Source organism: Abramis brama (assembly GCF_963993115.1).
Source record: "Abramis brama genome assembly, chromosome: 3".
NCBI classification, from domain to species: Eukaryota; Metazoa; Chordata; class Actinopteri; order Cypriniformes; family Leuciscidae; genus Abramis; species Abramis brama.
This window is the reverse complement of record NC_139965.1, coordinates 59,494,544-59,512,875: the sequence shown is the minus strand read 5'-3', so window position 1 is coordinate 59,512,875 and position 18,332 is coordinate 59,494,544. Positions and strand designations below refer to the sequence as shown.

Below are 18,332 nucleotides of genomic sequence, written 5' to 3'. Positions count from 1 at the left end.
TCTTTTCGGATGCTTTTGAGACTCTTCACATGCTTGAAAATGCATGAAACTCGACAGACACATCACATTTATTAGCCAGTAGACATGTGCAAAGTTTCAGAAACGGGCGTGGTGAGGGGGGCTCAACAGCGCCCCCTTGAACGGGGTCTGAAAACTTGGTCCATATATCAAACACGCTTTCATGAATTAATATGAAACTCGGTACACATATAGATCTCATCGGGCCGAACAACTTTCCCTCCGTCAAGTTTCACGCCAGCCCAACAGGAAGTTGGCTATTATGAGTTGTTTGGAAAACGCTTGCTGTGGAATGTGAACTACTCCTCCTAGAGAATTCATCCCATCCCCACCAAACTCGGAGTGCATGAAGTCAAGACATTGAGGATGCTAAATTGCGGACGGATTTTTGATATCTTGAACGGTTTGGCCGTGGCGAGGAAACGAATTTATGGCGAGAAAAGAGAGACACGAAGTGTTATAACTTCTGCATACATTAACTGATCTTGATGAAACTTCAGCAGTGTATTCGTGGTAAGAGGCCGATCAGATGGATGTAACTATTGTGAGTCAAAGTTATAGCGCCACCAACTGGCAGCAGGAAGTGTGTCACTTTCAACATGCTTTTGACAAAAGTGGGGGGGTTAGTTTTACCCACAGTTAAAAAAATCAGTACGTATATTGGTTTCATTGAGTCGGACAACTTTCTAATTTACAGTCATTAGCTCCGACCAACAGGAAGTCAGATATTTTGGTATATATATATATATATATATATATATATATATAAATATAGCTGCGAGCAGCGATGGAGGGCCCAAGCCGGTGACACCGCCACCAGGTTGGCGGTGCCACCGGCTTGGGCCCGCAATCGCTGCTCGCAGCTATATTTTTATTTTATTATTATTATTATTTTATTATTATGTGATGTAATATTTATCATAAATAATATTAATAAAAATAAAAATAAAAATAATAATAATCCAATCCTGATTGGTGCTGCGTCATTACGTAACATGTGACGGCATACACGGAAGCTAAAGGGACGCCGGCACACAACAGAGTTAGCTTTTTGCTCTTCAGCAAGCGCTCTGTGTTAAAATGTCTGTCCTATTTGGTGTTGTTTGTCCCATAAGAATTGTCCCAAATAAAGGTCTGCATTGCAATATAGAATCTAGTGGCTCAGATCTCGCGTTTGCAGAGGCAGCGCGTAGATTACGAGTCTACTCTGCAATAAAGATTCTGTGTGGGTGCGAGGCATGATGCGCTGTCGGCTGTTTCAGCCTCGCACCTGTTGACTTTCTTCTAGAGGGATGAAAGACAAATATATTGTAACGGCTCGAATCTCGCGTTTGCGTAACGCGTAACATTCTCTCTAACATCTTAATTTTGTTTAAGAAAAAAAAAAAAAACATGCTTAAGACACTAAGAAAAATAGACCTTTAAGTTGATTAAAAAAATTTTTTATGATTATTTTAATGATAAATATTTATTTTTAAAGCTACACTAGGATTTTCTCCCATCTAGTGGTGAAATTGTTTATGACTACCAACTGAATATTACTTTCTAGCCCCTCCCATTCCGAGGGCGTTTTAACTCCTACGGTGGCCATATTATTTCAAATCTGCCGGCAGTCGCGAGTATTCTCCCCCTCGCATTCGTCACGGTGCCACTGAGTGTAAAAACGCGAAAGGCGAAGCTTGAATTTCCAGGTATGTCCCTCTTTGGCTAATGTATTTTCAAGATGGAGGCGCAACATGGCTGCCGCCATTCGAGCGACTCGCTCGTATGTATTCTAAATGGCAGATTCTACGCTTACGAGAACACTTGATTAGTTGGTAGAAGTAATTACACATTAATGAGCACATATCATTTTTCAAGAACAAAGTGTTTTTTGCTAAGAATCAACTTAAAAAATTACACAGTGTAGCTTTAAAGGGAAATATGTAATGATAATTTAGGGTGTTTTCACATCTGTGGTCTGGACCAAGGGCAAAAAAGTATACGAGTCATTCTACGAAACGGGTGCCATTTCCACTTTGCAATTTTCCAAATTTTCATTAAGAACAAACTTATTTTTGAAAAACTTACACCTTTAAAGATATGTTAATCTTCCAAAAAAAATTATTTTTCCACCTCAGGCACAAAATCCTTAATAATATTATCCTTTTTATTCAGGCATGGGAGTCTTTCTTGTACCACCCCGTCACGGACAATATGTATGCCATTAGAGTAGTAAAACAAGAAATATATTTTTAAAATCTAATGTTTTCCTAATAGTAAATTGTCCCTTTTTTGTAAACCATCAACCGAAAGTCTGTAATTTAATCCATTATTTTTTTTCTTAGTTTTTTAATCTTGAAATATGAATTCGACATTTCAATGGCCTCATTGTTTGTACTGAAAAAACTAATTCACTTAAAAAATACAAATAAAGTTACATTTATTTGATTAGTCCACACAACAAGAACATCATTCAACATTCATTTATGCAAAATTGTATTTCCTTTCCCTAAAATTTTTACAAAAATGACCCCGTGACGGGGTGGTAACTGATGTCACGGAGTGGTTCACTGTGACAGGGTGGTATGGACAAAGTGTTTCACTATATATGATCTGTTGGTTTTAAACTTTATAAAACTGAGGGAGGGGAAACATTATAATTATATAACATAATAATTAGAGATTTAATGGAAAACTTTGGTCATGCTCTGAAAAACTGAAAAGAGCATCATATTAGTATTAGTAGACTGTCTGCTTAATAACTGCTAACAATTTATTGGTCTTTTACTTTTACAACTACTTTTTTTAGTAGTTTTACTAACTTTTACTAACCCGTACCCTGATCTAACAGTCTACTAACACTGTACTACAGTCTACTAATACTCAACTGTGAGTTAGTTGACATGTAGTTGAAAAATTACTTTTTACTTTGTAAAGTAAAGTGTACAGGTGTACAGTAGTGAAGTATTTTTACTTTATCAGAGTGTTTTTCTTTGGAAAACTTTTACTTCACTACATTCCAAAGCATAATGTCGTACTTTTTACTGCACTACATTTCATAAATAAAAGTCTATGGTCCAATTTTTTTTAACCTTTGATACTAAGTACATTTAGAAATTTAGTATTATCTTGTACTTGAGTAAAACTTTGAATTACTATTACTTAGGGCTGGGCGATATATCGCATGACATTGTTATGCGCATCTCGTCAGTAAGGCCGGTTCCTTGATTAGTAGTAAATCGCCATCACCTGCTTTCAGATGGAGCAGCATTTACTACACAGAGTTCACTGACAAGCTGAGCCATATCACATTAATTATCGCAGGCGATACGTCCGTGATAATTAATGCGATAACTTAACAGGATTAAGTTAACAGTAAAACAAAATTTTGATTAGCCTATCTTAGAATCCTTGATTTCACACATCCTCACATTCAAATGGGAAGCAGAACCACCCCATCACATCCCTTACCACCGTCACAATAAAACATGTTACGGGGTGGTATGTGACGGGGTGGTAAATTTCATCCCAAAATGGCCACAGATCTTCCATGTGGTCAAGTTCCTCACCTAGCATACATGCATTCAATCTGAAATACAATTTTCTTTGCATTAATACAATTTTTTTTTTTTTTTTATAAAAATCAGTTTTCCCTCTTTATTTTGCGTGACGGGGTGGTTGATTTGAACTTGACGGAACCTGCCTAATATGAAAAAGGAACAAATAACAACTGTAAAAGAATGTCAGTACTTGCCTGCTTTTGTTCTTGGTGGCTACAAGGCTCAAATGATAGCACTTCCGCTTTGTGATGTCATTTAAATCAACAGTCCATGATTTATAGCTAAAACAAGTTAGTGTGACGGGGTGGTAAGTCAAACTGAGGGACGCACACAAATCATAAAATATTTACAAAAAAAATAAGGTTTATTTTGAATAAATATATCTTATGTAAAAAGGGACACACATATAATCCTGAAAATAATAAATGTTTTATAAAAAACAACTTATTTGGTGATATTTTAGATGCAAATGTCATGTTGGTCAACACGGACATGTGAAATTTCAAATACTAATGAAAAATTATTAAAAATATTCATCTTTAAGAATAGTATTTTATCATATATCATGTTAACAATAACACTTGAATTAATAACTTTAAATATATTAAAAATAAATAAAAATAAACTGTAATACTGGGTCTGCAGATTTCAACCAGGACTTGACCTTTGTGTACATGCAGTGTGTCAAAAAGCTAATACAATTATGGCCAGATGGTCCTTTTTGTGTATATCAACAAAGCAAAGTATAGTAGTTTGTAATTATTTTAAATATTTTTATGTATTTTAAAATATGAAAACCGATAATTTCCACAGTTTAGTCCACAAAGACTGCTGTTAATTGGAACAGTTTTTTTTTTTTTTTTTATCAGTCTAAATTAAAATGACACTTAAACTCCTAAATAGTTTAATTACTGATATGTTGTAGTTTATTCATTTAAGATCCAAACACTAAAGGTAACAGTAAGCCAGCTACAAATGACAAAGTAACTACGTACCCAGTTATTGAGAGGCCAGCCAACACGAGAAGAAATGTATTAACATTTTGAAGGAGTTTCATTATTCCTGTAGGCTATTAGGTGTTGTGTCCTTATTAATTCGAAGAACTGAGTGTTCCACAGATAAAGCAAGCAAGAGAATGACAATTAAAGAGGCTTGGTGCTGGGTTACAAGGTTATAACAGGTTTTTTTGTTTGTTTGGTTGTTTTGCATATGTAAAGGAGTGGTACAGGTTTAAAACACAAGCCCAAGTTTTGCATTGACGTAAAAAGAGTGACGTGATAAATCTTTAATCTTTTAACTATCAAATGAAAACCATAAAAAACTATCAAAAATTATCAAAAAAAAAACACCCTGTATGTTTTTAAATGTTTGATTATCTTTTTATTAGTGTTGTCAATCGATTAAAATAATTAACTAATTAATTCCACATTATTTCTGTGATTAATCTGTGATTAATGTAACACTGTCCATCAATAAAAGGGTGAAAAAAATACTTTGTCACACAAACAGCCCCTTCAACAGCCCTTTCTAAGGGCTCAAAACAGGGCGATTGTCACAAGGACCATTCACTGTTCTTCAGAATAACACATGGAGGTCGTTAAATGCCATTAAAGTATTTATTTTAGGTTCTCCCAAGCCAGCAAAGTGCAGGGTGCTCACAGGTGCCAAGGCATGAAAAATTCAAAAAGGGAAAAAAAACTTCAATATAAAAACACAAGAACCTTGTATCAGGTCTGTTCCTTCAATCAGAGTACTCAGCAGATACTGCATTCACTACCAACAGTCTTAGCCCTCCTGATCACTCAATTCTGTGAGAATTTATACACCTGGGTACAACCATTTCTCAGCAATAATCACATGGGAAAGTAATTAAGACCATAAACATGTAATACATTCCAAGTAACAATAGTATGTGATCAAGTAACCAGTTCCTTCACCACACAAATTTAAATAACAGTACAAGCTTCAATAAATAAGCTTCAATAGTAGTTAGAGGAAATAAACATCAATAACATCAAACCAATTCCCCCTCTTTTCCCACCATACTTGGTATCTCCCACTCCCCATGATGCAACACAGTACAGGTATAAAAAGCATGAGAAAAGTCCATTCCAGTCTTTTACTCAAATCAAGATGGCCGCCACCATATATGCTGATCCATGCGATAATCAACAGTTTGTAGCAAACTTTAAATGTCCTCTGAGTTAGTGCTCAGGTGGCCAGTCTGAAACACAACAGTATAGTTGTAGGTATATATTTTTGTGGCTAATCCATCTCTCCTGTTGCTGGTACTTCAAGGTAAATAAAGAGTCTTTTACAAACCAAATGTGTGTACATGTGTTTGTTGGAAGGGCTAACAAGGGGTCACAAGAGCAGAGGGTAGCTCTGTGACACTTCTCCCTCCTTCTGCAGACGACTACTGTCGTCACAAGTGTCAAAGCTCCACCCCTCCATGAACCGGGGTCAAAGAACCCAGTTTAGTATGTACCTCCTCTGGAATCCGAGACAAAAAGTCAGCTACCTTGTTCCTAGCTCCCGGGCAGTATTTTACAGTGAACTGGTAGGGCTGTAGAGAAAGAGACCATCTCGTAATCCGGGCATTAGAGTCTTTCATGCGCTCCAGCCATTGCAGAGCTCGATGGTCAGTTTCTAACACAAAGGGTCTTCCCAGCAGATAGTACCGAAGTGAATCAGTGGCCCATTTAATGGCCAAGCACTCCTGCTCCACTGTCGAATAGCGCGTTTCTCGAGGGAAGAGTTTTCGACTCAAGAATGCCACTGGCCTGCGATCTCCATCCACTTCCTGCAGTAACACCGCCCCCAGTCCGACACCAGAGGCATCCGTCTGCAGGATGAAAGGTTTCTGGAAATCCGGGCTAAGCAGAACAGAGTCTCCACATACTGCCTCTCTTAAGTCCTGGAAAGCTCGCTCACCCTGCTCCGTCCAGACAACCTTGTTGGGCGCTGTGGCTCTAGTGAGATCTGTAAGCACAGAGGCCCTGGCAGAAAAGTTAGGTATAAACCTGCGATACCATCCCAACAAGCCCAGAAACGATCTCACCTGTTTCTTAGTTGTGGGGGGTTGGTAACTTCGAATGGCCTCTATCTTCTCCTGCTGTGGCCGAATGACTCCTCCTCCAATGACAAATCCCAAGTAGCTGATCTCTCTCTTGGCTATCGTACACTTCTTTGGGTTAATGGTAAGACCGGCCGCCTTAATCCTCCCCAGGACTTGCCGCAGATGTTGACAGTGTTCTTCCCAGGTTTCACTGAAGATGACCACGTCATCTAGATATGCTGCAGCAAACTCTCTGGTACCTTGCAGGATCTGGTCCATTAAACGTTGGAAAGTCGCTGGCGCCCCCTGCAGGCCAAAGGGCATAACCCTGAAAAGAAATAGGCCAAATGGGGTTTTAAAAGCTGTCAGTTCCTTGGCCCTGGTAGTTAAAGGGACCTGCCAGTACCCCTTACATAAGTCCACAGTGGATAGGTATTTGGCTCTGCCCAGTCTTTCCACCAATTCATCGATTCTTGGCATTGGATAAGGGTCTACCTTAGACAGGCTGTTCAATTGTCTGAAGTCAATGCAAAATCTAAGGGTTCCATCTTTCTTGGGGACTAGAACAATGGGGCTACACCACTCACTAAGGGATGGTTCAATCACACCCATGGAGAGCATAATATCTAGTTCATCCTTAAGCACTGTCACCAGGCGTTCAGGAATTCGATAACTCTTCTGGCGGGCGGGAGTTGTCTCCTTAAGGATGACATCATGTAGTACCAGATTGGTACACCCAGGCTTCTCCTGGAACAGACTGGGATCCAACAGCTGCTTTACCTGGTCTCTTTGGGGTTGCTCTAGATGGGATATATCCACAGTTTGTTGGGTGGAGCTGGTTGGAAAGTACTGCTCTGTTGGTTCCTCTTCCTCCCCGACCACCCGAACGAAAAGTTGCACAGCCCCAGTCTCTTTCCTGTGGTGGAATTCTTTCAACAAATTAACATGGAAGTTTTGCTTTTTCTTACCCCGTTCTGGCATTGAGATCTCGTAGGTAACTCTACCAGTTTTCCGCAAAACCTCGTAGGGTCCATGCCACTTAGCTAGCAACTTGTTCTCATTGGTGGGTAGCAGCAGCAGCACTTTTTGGCCAGGCTCAAATGATCTCTCCCTTTCCCTCTTATCATACCAGACTTTCTGAGTTTGCTGGGATCTTTTTATGTTCTCCTGGGCTAATGAGGTCATCTCTTCCAGACGCTCCCTCATTTGGACCACGTACTGGACCACACTGCACATACCATCTTTGGGTCCCTCCCACTGCTCTTTCAGCAGATCCAACGGTCCTCTCACCTGCCGGCCATATAAAAGTTCAAATGGGGAGAAACCTGTGGATGCTTGCGGCACCTCTCTGTAAGCAAACAACAGATAAGGTAACCATTGGTCCCAGTCAGACCCTGACTTGGAAACAAACTTGCGCAGCATGCTTTTGAGGGTTTGGTTGAAGCGTTCAACCAAGCCGTCAGTCTGGGGATGGTACGGTGTGGTCTTAATGGCCCTGATTCCCAACAGTTGGTACACCCGTTTTAACAGCACAGACATAAAATTTGTACCCTGATCTGTTAAGATTTCGCCAGGAATCCCTACTCTGGAAAACAGCTGTACAAGACAGTTAGCTACTTGTCTAGCTTTGATGTTTCTAAGGGGAAAAGCTTCCGGGTATTTGGTGGAATAATCACAGATTACTAAAATATACCGATTTCCATTCTTACTTCTTTCCAGGGGCCCCACTATATCCATTCCCAGGCGACTAAAGGGTGTGTCAATGACCGGCAATGGTAACAAATGTGCCGGTGCAACTCTCCTTCCAGATGTCATCTGACACTCTGTACAACTACGAATAAACTCGGTGATATCCGTATACATCTTAGGCCAACTGAACCGACTTGACAACCTGGCTAACGTCTTATGCTTGCCTAAGTGTCCTGACCACGGAACAGAGTGCGCTAAAGTCATAACGGTATGGCGCATTGATTCCGGAACTACCAATGCTTCAACCTCCCCTTTCACCTGATAGAGGATACCTTTTTCCACAATGTACTTTTCGTCCATCAAACACGATCCAACCTCCTTTCTAACACCATCTACTACAGATACCTTCTGGAACCAGTCCTGCAAAGTAGGATCATTTTTCTGCATTTCCGCTATGTCTTCAGGGATTTTTATACTAAGAGGGCATTCCGGCAAAGGCAGCTCCTCAACCTGCTCTTTCACACTACCCTCAAACTTACGTTTACGCCTTTCCTTTTTAGATTTGCGTCTTTTCTCAACGGCTACCTCAAAGTCAACACCAGCAAAAGGCATCTCATTGAAATTGGCTATAGCACTCTGGGCTCGAGTTACTGCATAACAAGGCTGAACTTTGGGTACCAAATCACAAAGAATGGGAAGATCTCTCCCTAATACTACTGCATGAGGCAACTGAGACGCTACGGCCACCTGCAAGAAAAAAGTCTGCCCCTGTACTGTTAGGTAAATCTCTGCGATCGGATACTCCTTAACTTCTCCATGTACACAGCAAACTTTAATGGCATTCTGGGTAATATATTCATCTTCAGGAACCAAGCTGTCATGTACTAAAGTCTGAGTACTACCTGTATCCACTAAGGCCTTAGCCGACTGACCATTCACAAGTACTGGCGTCAATATGTCTGTGGGGCATGTCTGTCCTGACTCATGGGCCAAAGTATGTGGTAGGTAGGGGCAAGGAACATCACAGAAAGCAGAATGTTTAACTTTCCTGGATGGACAACTGGGCTTTGTATGTCCTATCTCCCCACAATAGTAACATCTAACTTCTTGCTTATTAGTTCTATCCCCTTGCTTTCCCACAAAACTCACTTTACCTTGGCCATGACCACCCTCACCCCCAGACTTACTTGGCCATCTTTGACTTCGACCTCCAAAGCTGTGGTGGGCCTCCCGGCGTGCGGCCATGTACGTCTCTGCAAGCTTGGCTGCTTCTTCTGCTGTAGCTGGATCATGTTCCTTAATCCACACTGCCATGTCAGGGCTTATCATTCGCATAAATTGCTCCAAGATAATAAGTTCGGACAATTGCTGAATAGTACACTTTTCTGGCTTCACCCATTTTGAGAAGAGATCCTTCAATCGCACATAAAGCTCACGGGGGTTCTCGTCTGGCAGAATCTCTGATGAGCGAAACCTTTGTCGGTAGATCTCTGCATTTATCTGATACTTTTTAAGTATCGCCTCCTTAACTTTATCATAGTCCTCCGCATCATTACCATCCATGGCGACATAGGCACCACGTGCCTTACCCGTTAACAGGGGAACAAGTCTGATTGCCCAATTGGCTTGAGGCCATCTGCACGCAGTGGCCATCCTTTCAAATGTTGTCAAGAACTGCTCGATGTCATCATCTCTTGTCAAGGGATGTAATCTTGGCTCGATGCTTCCTGATGACATACCTTCTCCGGTTGGCACTGGGCTTGCAGCTGTAGACGCGGCCTGACCTTCCCTTTGGTCCCCTTCAGCCTGGATCTGGATCACCTGATGTTGTATTTGCTGAAATTGGTGCTGCATATTTCGCCAACGCTGGTCCTGCTTCACCATTACTTGCTCCATTCGATCATCACGGGCGGCTTGGGACTGCAGGAGAACTTTAACCAGGCCGGCCAGCTCTGAGACAATTCCCTCTGCCGGACCCGCTGCAAGAGTAGTTACTGCGTCACTCCTACTGGCAGCCACTGTTTCTTGTACCTCCGTAGAACTGGGCGGCTCCTGATCCATTCCCAACTGCGCCTCTGTGACCGCCACCCGGTCTTGTCTGGTCTTGGGTGGCATAACGATCCCACTTCTGACACCACTTGTCACAAGGACCATTCACTGTTCTTCAGAATAACACATGGAGGTCGTTAAATGCCATTAAAGTATTTATTTTAGGTTCTCCCAAGCCAGCAAAGTGCAGGGTGTGTGTACATGTGTTTGTTGGAAGGGCTAACAAGGGGTCACAAGAGCAGAGGGTAGCTCTGTGACAGCGATACAAAATAAAATTACAAAGTGCACATGTAAGGTAAACTAGGACTTAGCCTATAGTGCAGTTAAACAATGGCTTAATACTTTCTTTTTCTCAAGTTTGTTTTGAACTTAGCAGTCAGGCTACTGCTCTTTATTCACCAGAGTCTCATCAACCCATCCTCTTATTTCAGAAAGAATGAACTGTAATGGTTAACAATAAAAGGTAAGCCTACTACTACTTCTTTGCTTTGAGACAATTAATCAAACAGACAAACTGACATTTTCAGACAACAGGGAAGCTCTTTGTTGTGTGTTGTACTCTTTTGTACAACACACCCAGACAGTGAAAACAACCTTTCAGAAGGTACTGATTGCGTGCAAGGCGGGCCATTTCACTGTGTGCCTCTTCATGTGTGGAATGAACTGGGGACAGTCATCCATGCCAGTAAGAGGCTCTGCCTTGTAGCGCTCCAGACATTGCTCAATACTGTCCTCCTCTTCATCAGACGAAGACTCGTGTGCAAGCATGAGAGTTGGTTTCTTCGTAGGAGGCTCAGGCGTGACTTGGTTATCCGGCTGTGCAGATCTCTCCCTCTCCATCTCCTGGAGCAAGGTGCGGATCGTACCCCACACCTCAGCCCTGTCAGGTTTGCTCAGACACTTGAGGTCCTTATTTAATCCCAAATTTTTCCCAGACACAAAAATATCCAAATCATGTGTCTTTAGTATCCCTTTGAAACAATCAATCATAATTTTTAGAAATTTTCATGGAAAAGTGTGTGAAAAAGTGTTTTATGATCGGTCACAATTGTGACTGGTGGGATACTGTGTTGTATCAACCATTGTACAGATTGAATATAGGTCTATTTGACCTGCAGTGTGTTTGTGTGTGTGTGTGTGTGTGTGTTTTGTGTTTTTGTGTGTCTGTGGAGATCAGACATCAAAGGAGACGTGACCATGTGTGAGTGTGTGTGTGTGTTTGTGTGTGTGTGTGTGTGTGTGGAGATCAGACATCAGAGAAGACGTGACCGTGTGTGTGTGTGTGTGTGTGGAGAACAGACATCAAAGGAGACGTGACCGTGTGTGTGTGTGTGTGTGTGTGTGTGTGTGTGAGTTTCTGTGTGTGTGTCTGTGTGTGTGTGTGTGTGTGGAGATCAGACATCAGAAGAGACGTGATCGTGTGTGTGTGTGTGTGTGTGTGTGTGTGTGTGTCTGTGTGTAAAATTAGGTAGAAAGTAAGGTAGAACAGTTAGCCTATGTGTATTAGTAGATACAATGGGTTATCCCACCGGTCACTATTGTTGCCGTTGACATGTTTGTGAGTTCTATGACCACATTAAACAAAGTTGAGTAATTGCAAATGCATATATCAATACTAGACACCTTAAACATGATGTGTACCAAAAATCTATGTCCTATCTTTATGTTAACATACTTTACCACCCTTTTCTTTGGGAGCTTTCTTGCTGCCATCCTCTTCTCTTGGCGCAAACAGGAAGTAAACAGCTCTGGTCATGTGACAATTTACAGTAAACATGCGACACTGCACATATTTCATTGAGACCCTTTATTATTTCAATATCTGCTGGAAATGCATTGATAGATCATTCAGTAACATTTTTATAGCCTTAGAAATGAAACATTTTTTTACGGTCACTATTGTTACCGGTGGGATTAACCTTGAAATGAAATTAAATGAAATGCAACTTAATACAAGTACAGGTGCAGGTATAACAAAATTGCAACAATACCCCTATATCTACAGTGCTAAATTAAAAAATACAAAGTAAAGAAGCAAGAAACCTAACAAAACAAACACACTAAGAGAAACACAATGCTGAGGATGAATAAGAATGAAGCATGGCAATCTGAACTTGGGTCAAGTGCTGTCGCAACTCTCAGCCATGTGATGTTGGTCTTCTCCTTGCGACCCTCCATGTCTGCTGCGAAGGTTCCCTTGAACTTGATCATGTAAGCTGTGTCATCCTCAGTGACCTCCATCACTCGCGACAGATGACACAACGCTGGCAGCACCGCTGAGCAAGACACAAACTTCTTTCCTCCCAGAAGTTCAGACACATACCTGCAATAATATAGAGAAGCACTTTAGTGGGGAACTAGTTAGGCCTATTGTAATTCACACAGAGTTCTCTCACTCACTCAGTTACCACACTCACCACACTCACACATTCCATAGCCTGCACACACATAAACACACACCCAATCATTAACGTTATTGTTCTGACACAGACTTACTTTGATTATTAAACAAACAGATATACACCCGACATGGATTGACAATAAATGACCTGCAGTGCTCCAGCACAGCCTCCAGCTTCTTCAGTTTCTCCAGCTCAGTATCTGTTGGCATGGCGACGTTGGTTGTGTGCAGGACCAGTGCATCTCTCAGAGGTTCAGCATTCCGCTGAACACATTTGATCATTTCCAGGGTAATATTCTATCTAGTTGATACTTCCTGTGCGAGTGACTCTTTCCTCTGATGATGATGTGATGCTTAAAATGTCCCACAACTTTTCAGCATTTTGCCAATGCACCGTCAAACGGGCTGTTGGTTAGAGAAACCGTGACGGCTCGGTGCACACTGTGTGCGATGCACGGCATGTGCTCAAAGGGGAGCTGCCTGGCCGCTGCAATCATGTTGCGTGCACTATCCGTGGTCAGTGAGACAACTTTGTGTTCGATGTCCCACTCTCTAGCTACTTGCATAAAGTGCTCTGCAACAGCGTCAGCGAAGTGCCTCTCTTCTGTCTTTGTAACAGTCAAAGCATGCGACTGAAGTTTCCACTGTGGATCAGAGTAATGGGCTGTGACCCATTACTGTGATATATATATATATATATATATATATATATATATATATATATATATACACTGCTCAAAAAAATAAAGGGAACACTTTTTAATCAGAGAATAGCATCAAGTCAGTTAAACTCCTGGGATATTGATCTGGTCAGTTAAGTAACAGAGGGGGTTGGTAATCAGTTTCAGCTGCTTTAGTGTTAATGAAATTAACAGCAGGTGCACTAGATGGGCAACAGTGAGACAACCCCCAAAACAGGAATGGTTTTACAGGTGGAGGCCAATGACATTTTTTCCCTACTCATCTTTTCGGACTGTTTTTCACCAGTTTTGCATTTGGCTAGGGTCAGTGTCACTACTGGTAGCATGAGGCGATACCTGGACCCTACAGAGGTTGCACAGGCAGTCCAGCTCCTTCAGGATGGCTCATCAGTACGTGCCATTGCCAGAAGGTTTGCTGTGTCTCCCAGCATAGTCTCAAGAGCATGGAGGAGATTCCAGGAAGACAGACAGCTACTCTAGGAGAGCTGGACAGGGCCGTAGAAGGTCCTTAACCCATCAGCAGGACCGGTATCTGCTCCTTTGTGCGAGGAGAAACATGATGAGCACTGCCAGAGCCCTACAAAATGACCTCCAGCAGGCCACTGGTGTGAATGTCTCTGACCAAACAATCAGAAACAGACTTCATGAGGGTGGCCTGAGGGCCCGACGTCCTCTGGTGGGCCCTGTGCTCACTGCCCAGCACCAGGGAGCTCGATTGGCATTTCCCATTCAACACCAGAATTGGCAGGTCCGCCACTGGTGCCCTGTGGTTTTCACAAATGAGAGCAGGTTCACCCTGAGCACGTGACAGACAGGAAAGGGTCTGGAGAAGCCGTGGAGAATGTTATGCTGCCTGTAACATCGTTCAGCATGACCGGTTTGGTGGTGGGTCAGTGAGGGTCTGGGGAGGCATATCCATGGAGGGACGCACAGACCTCTGCAGGCTAGACAATGGCACCCTGACTGCCATTAGGTATTGGGATGAAATCCTTGGATCCATTGTCAGACCCTATGCTGGTGCAGTGGGTCCTGGGTTCCTCCTGGTGCACAACAATGCCCGGCCTCATGTGGCGAGAGCATGCAGGCAGTTCCTGGAGGATGAAGGAATGATACCATTGAAGGGCCACCACGCTCACCTGACCTACATCCAATAGAACACCTCTGGGACATTGTGTTTCGGTCCATCTGACATCACCTGGTTGCACCTCAGACTGTCCAGGAGCTCAGTGATGCGCTGGTCCAGATCTGAGAGGAAATACCCCAGGACACCATCCGTCGTCTCAGTAGGAGCATGTCCCGACGTTGTCAGGCATGCATACAAGCACGTGGGGGCCATACAAACTACTGAGAACCATTTTGAGTTGCTGCAATAAAATTTCAGCAAAATTGACAAGCCTGCTGCATCATTTTTTCACTTAGATTTCCGGGGTGTCTTTGAATTCAATCCTCTGTAGGTTGATTATTTTCATTTCCATCAAACGATGTGGCATCCTTTTGTTCATAACACATTATATATATACACACATTATATATATACACACACACACATATATACATACACATATATATACATACATACATATATATATATATATATATATATATATATATATATATATATATATATATATATGTATGTATGTATATATATATATATATATGTGTATGTATATATATGTTTGTGTGTGTGTGTGTGTGTGTGTATATATATATACACACACATATATACACATATATACACATATACACAGACATATATATATATACACACACACACATATACATATATATATACATATATATATATACATATACATGGGGACTTTTGTTCGGCTCTAAGGATTCTTATTAGGATGAGCCGAGGGATAAAGGAAAAAGGGGGCGGCCATTTTGAAAGGTGTTTGTTGAGGTGACATGGTTTTTTGGCTAACCTAGCTCAGAGTAAATTGTCCAAAATGATCTCTGAGAAGAGAGACATGGTGTATTAGATGTTGGAGCCATTTCATATGTGCACGCTCTGGTCTGGGATATATGTGGTGGACTATACTCTGGGGACTTTTTTCCAGCTGGAGGATAACCTGTTTTTGTGGGGCCTTGAACCAGTGGATTTATACTTTTTTCTCTTTTTGGGGACATTGTTTTTTCATCTGGACTTTAAATTGCCTACATACCTCAAAGCAGAAAAGGACTGAGACGGGACTGTTGAGTGTTATTTTTGTTATTTATAATTTGCTTGCATGGACTCTGCGGGTAAAACTGTTGTGATGAAACTGCGCATGCGCGAGGTAAAACTGCTGGGGTGAAACTGCTGGGGTGAAACTGCTGGGGTAAAACTGTGGCTCTGCGGCTCTGCAGTCAGACCCTTCTCACACTGCCCAGCGGACCTGCAACCGCCTCGCAAGTGTTGATAGGCTATTACTCGTGAGGTGTAACCAATCAGATAGCGCTGTGGGCGGGACATTGAGCAAGTCTGCAGAGTGGTGATTACAGAGCCATATAGAGAGAAATTTAGCAGAGGCAGGGATACAGACCATAAAGGGGGAAATCCCACAACCACAGCCACACACCACCACCCCCCCCCCCCCCCCCCGCACCCTGAATATAGTCATAGAGGTGCAGTTTTTAAATTAGCCATATTTTCAATATTTGCTCTTATCAACAGTTTATGATTTTTTTCTTATCTAGGCTATAAATTACAGGAATGGCTGTCATTTTGATCTATTAAAAAAAAACAATTCTGCTCACTGCACATTTACTATAATGTAATATAATATTGAGTATTCATTATCGAATGCTTCCTTATCTTTTAAATCTGGCCTATGGATTTTCTACAGGAATAGCATGTTTGAACGGACATTGCACTTTGCTAATAAACTTTGGACAGTAACCTCCATCATTATAGGAGCATTAGGTTGAATGAGTTGGAATTAATTAATTAACCAAGAGTATATCGTTACTTTTTATTTTCAGAGAAAGCATGAACATCACCTCAACCGATACCTTCAACTGACAGCACCCACAGTTAGGAGGAAGGGAAGCTGGCCTGCTGGTGAGAGTGCGTCAAACAGTAAGCAGCAGAAACTAGAGGACACCAAAGCCTCACAAAAGAGCATGGACCAGGCAGTCATCAAATTTGTTGTTCAGGGTTTGCATCCCTTCGGAGTTGTGGAGCAACCAGGATTTATAAATTTAATACAGCATACTATGCCAAACTACACAGTGATGTCCAGAACAACGGTCAGAGTTAAAATAAAAAAAACAGCAGAGGAAATGAAAGCCAGAGTAAGGAAAGTGATGCAGAACATTGAATTCATCGCAACTACCACAGACTGCTGGACAGCTTTTCGTCAAAGTTTTATTGGCGTGACCGCCCACTGGATCGAGCCAGACAGCCTAGAGAGATGTTCAGTTGCTCTTGCGTGCAAAAGGCTTAAAGGATCCCATACATTTGATGTATTAGCTGGAGCCCTTAATGAAATCCATACTGAATACAACATTTGCAAAAAGATTGTCAGGACCACTACTGACAATGCTTCAAATTTCATCAAGGCCTTCAAGGTTTATGGTTGTGACGAAGAAAGTTTGGTTGGGGGGGGAGAGGAAGATGTGAGTGACAGTGAGAATGCTGAAGATCTGGAAGAGGAGATAGAGGGTGTTGAGATACAAGGTGTCATGGATGAAGAGGATGGTGATTCCGAAGATCAGCTTCCAAAGCATCACCGTTGTGCATGTCATCTTTTGAACTTGATCTCAACAGTAGATGCTGCAAAAGCCAACTCAGATCAGGTCTACAAAAAAATGTCACGTGCAGCATTTGCAAAGTGCACAGCTCTGTGGAACAAGAGTGCTCGCTCCACCACAGCTGCAGAGGTGATTGAAAGGGAATGCAAGCTCCAACTTATTCGCCCAAATGACACTAGGTGGAACTCCCTCTTTCTTTCAGTGGAACGATTGCTAAGAATCATTCAAGACAGTGGAGAAGGAGCCATCAGAGCAGTTTGCATTGCACTTAAAGTCCCCATGTAAGTGTTATGCTGCCAAACACATTGTCTTGCATAAACGTATACAAATAGCATTTATCTTCCAATATTTGCTTATGCAATATTAACTAATGTGATGTTTTGTAACATTAGTCATCTTTGTATGTTACATATGTTATCGCCATATGATATTTTGTATGATTTTTCTATTGCTGTGTGACAGGTTCAGCCCTGCAGAGCTTGCCTTCTTGACTGAATATGCTGCTACCATGAGCCCAATCGCCAAGGCACTGAACATAATGCAGACAGAGGTGAATGTCCATATGGGATGGCTGGTGCCCACTATTACCCTCCTAACTGTGAAGCTTGATCGCCTCCTAACCTCATCCAAGTTCTGCGAGCCACTGATCTTTGCCCTTCAAGAAGGAATACAGCAACGGTTTGGATCCATGCTTTCCGACCCAGAACTCATCGCTGCTGCAATTTTACTTCCGAAGTTTCGGACATCCTGGACAAGCAATGAGGACTTGCTGAAACTGGGTAAGTCATTGGCTCTTTAAATTGCAAGATGGAAAGCCTGGCAAAGAGCAGGACCTAACAGTAGAATCAAAAATGTGTTGTTACAGTTTTATGCAGAGGATTGGGCGCCTCTGATAATATTTAGGATTTCAGTTTATCATCTGCTGGGCTTTCGAAGCTGCAGCTTGACATATTTTGCACATTTCATTTCAGTTCCAAAATAAAATTTATAGAATAAACATTAACAATGTAATGTGCATCACAACAAGTTACAACGACAGACAGGTGAAAAAGCTTAGGCGTCCCAGTGGAGTAAACTCATCATCAGTATTGATTGGAGCCCCCTTTTCCTGAAATTACAGCCTGTAGATTTTT

General features: G+C 41.9%; 1 protein-coding gene across 1 annotated transcript; it reads right to left on the bottom strand.

Moving 5' to 3' along the window:
• Positions 1-12,391: 12,391 nt before the first annotated feature.
• LOC311080351 (uncharacterized protein) lies at positions 12,392-12,975 on the bottom strand. The gene is made up of 2 exons (XM_084110265.1): positions 12,906-12,975; positions 12,392-12,679 (listed from the first exon to the last, which is right to left on the bottom strand). Exons 1-2 carry the CDS (start codon positions 12,965-12,967, stop codon positions 12,400-12,402), a joined length of 342 nt encoding a protein of 113 aa, XP_083966391.1. The 5' UTR covers positions 12,968-12,975; the 3' UTR covers positions 12,392-12,399.
• Between the last annotated feature and the right edge of the window lie 5,357 nt (positions 12,976-18,332).

Coding starts and splice junctions, on each gene's coding strand:
- LOC311080351 (XM_084110265.1), bottom strand. CDS start 12,967: ATGCCAACAGATACTGAGCTGGAGAAACTGAAGAAGCTGGAGGCTGTG. Junction 12,680..12,905: donor GCTGTGCTGGAGCACTGCAG/GTCATTTATTGT, acceptor ATATTATTGCAG/GTATGTGTCTGAACTTCTGG.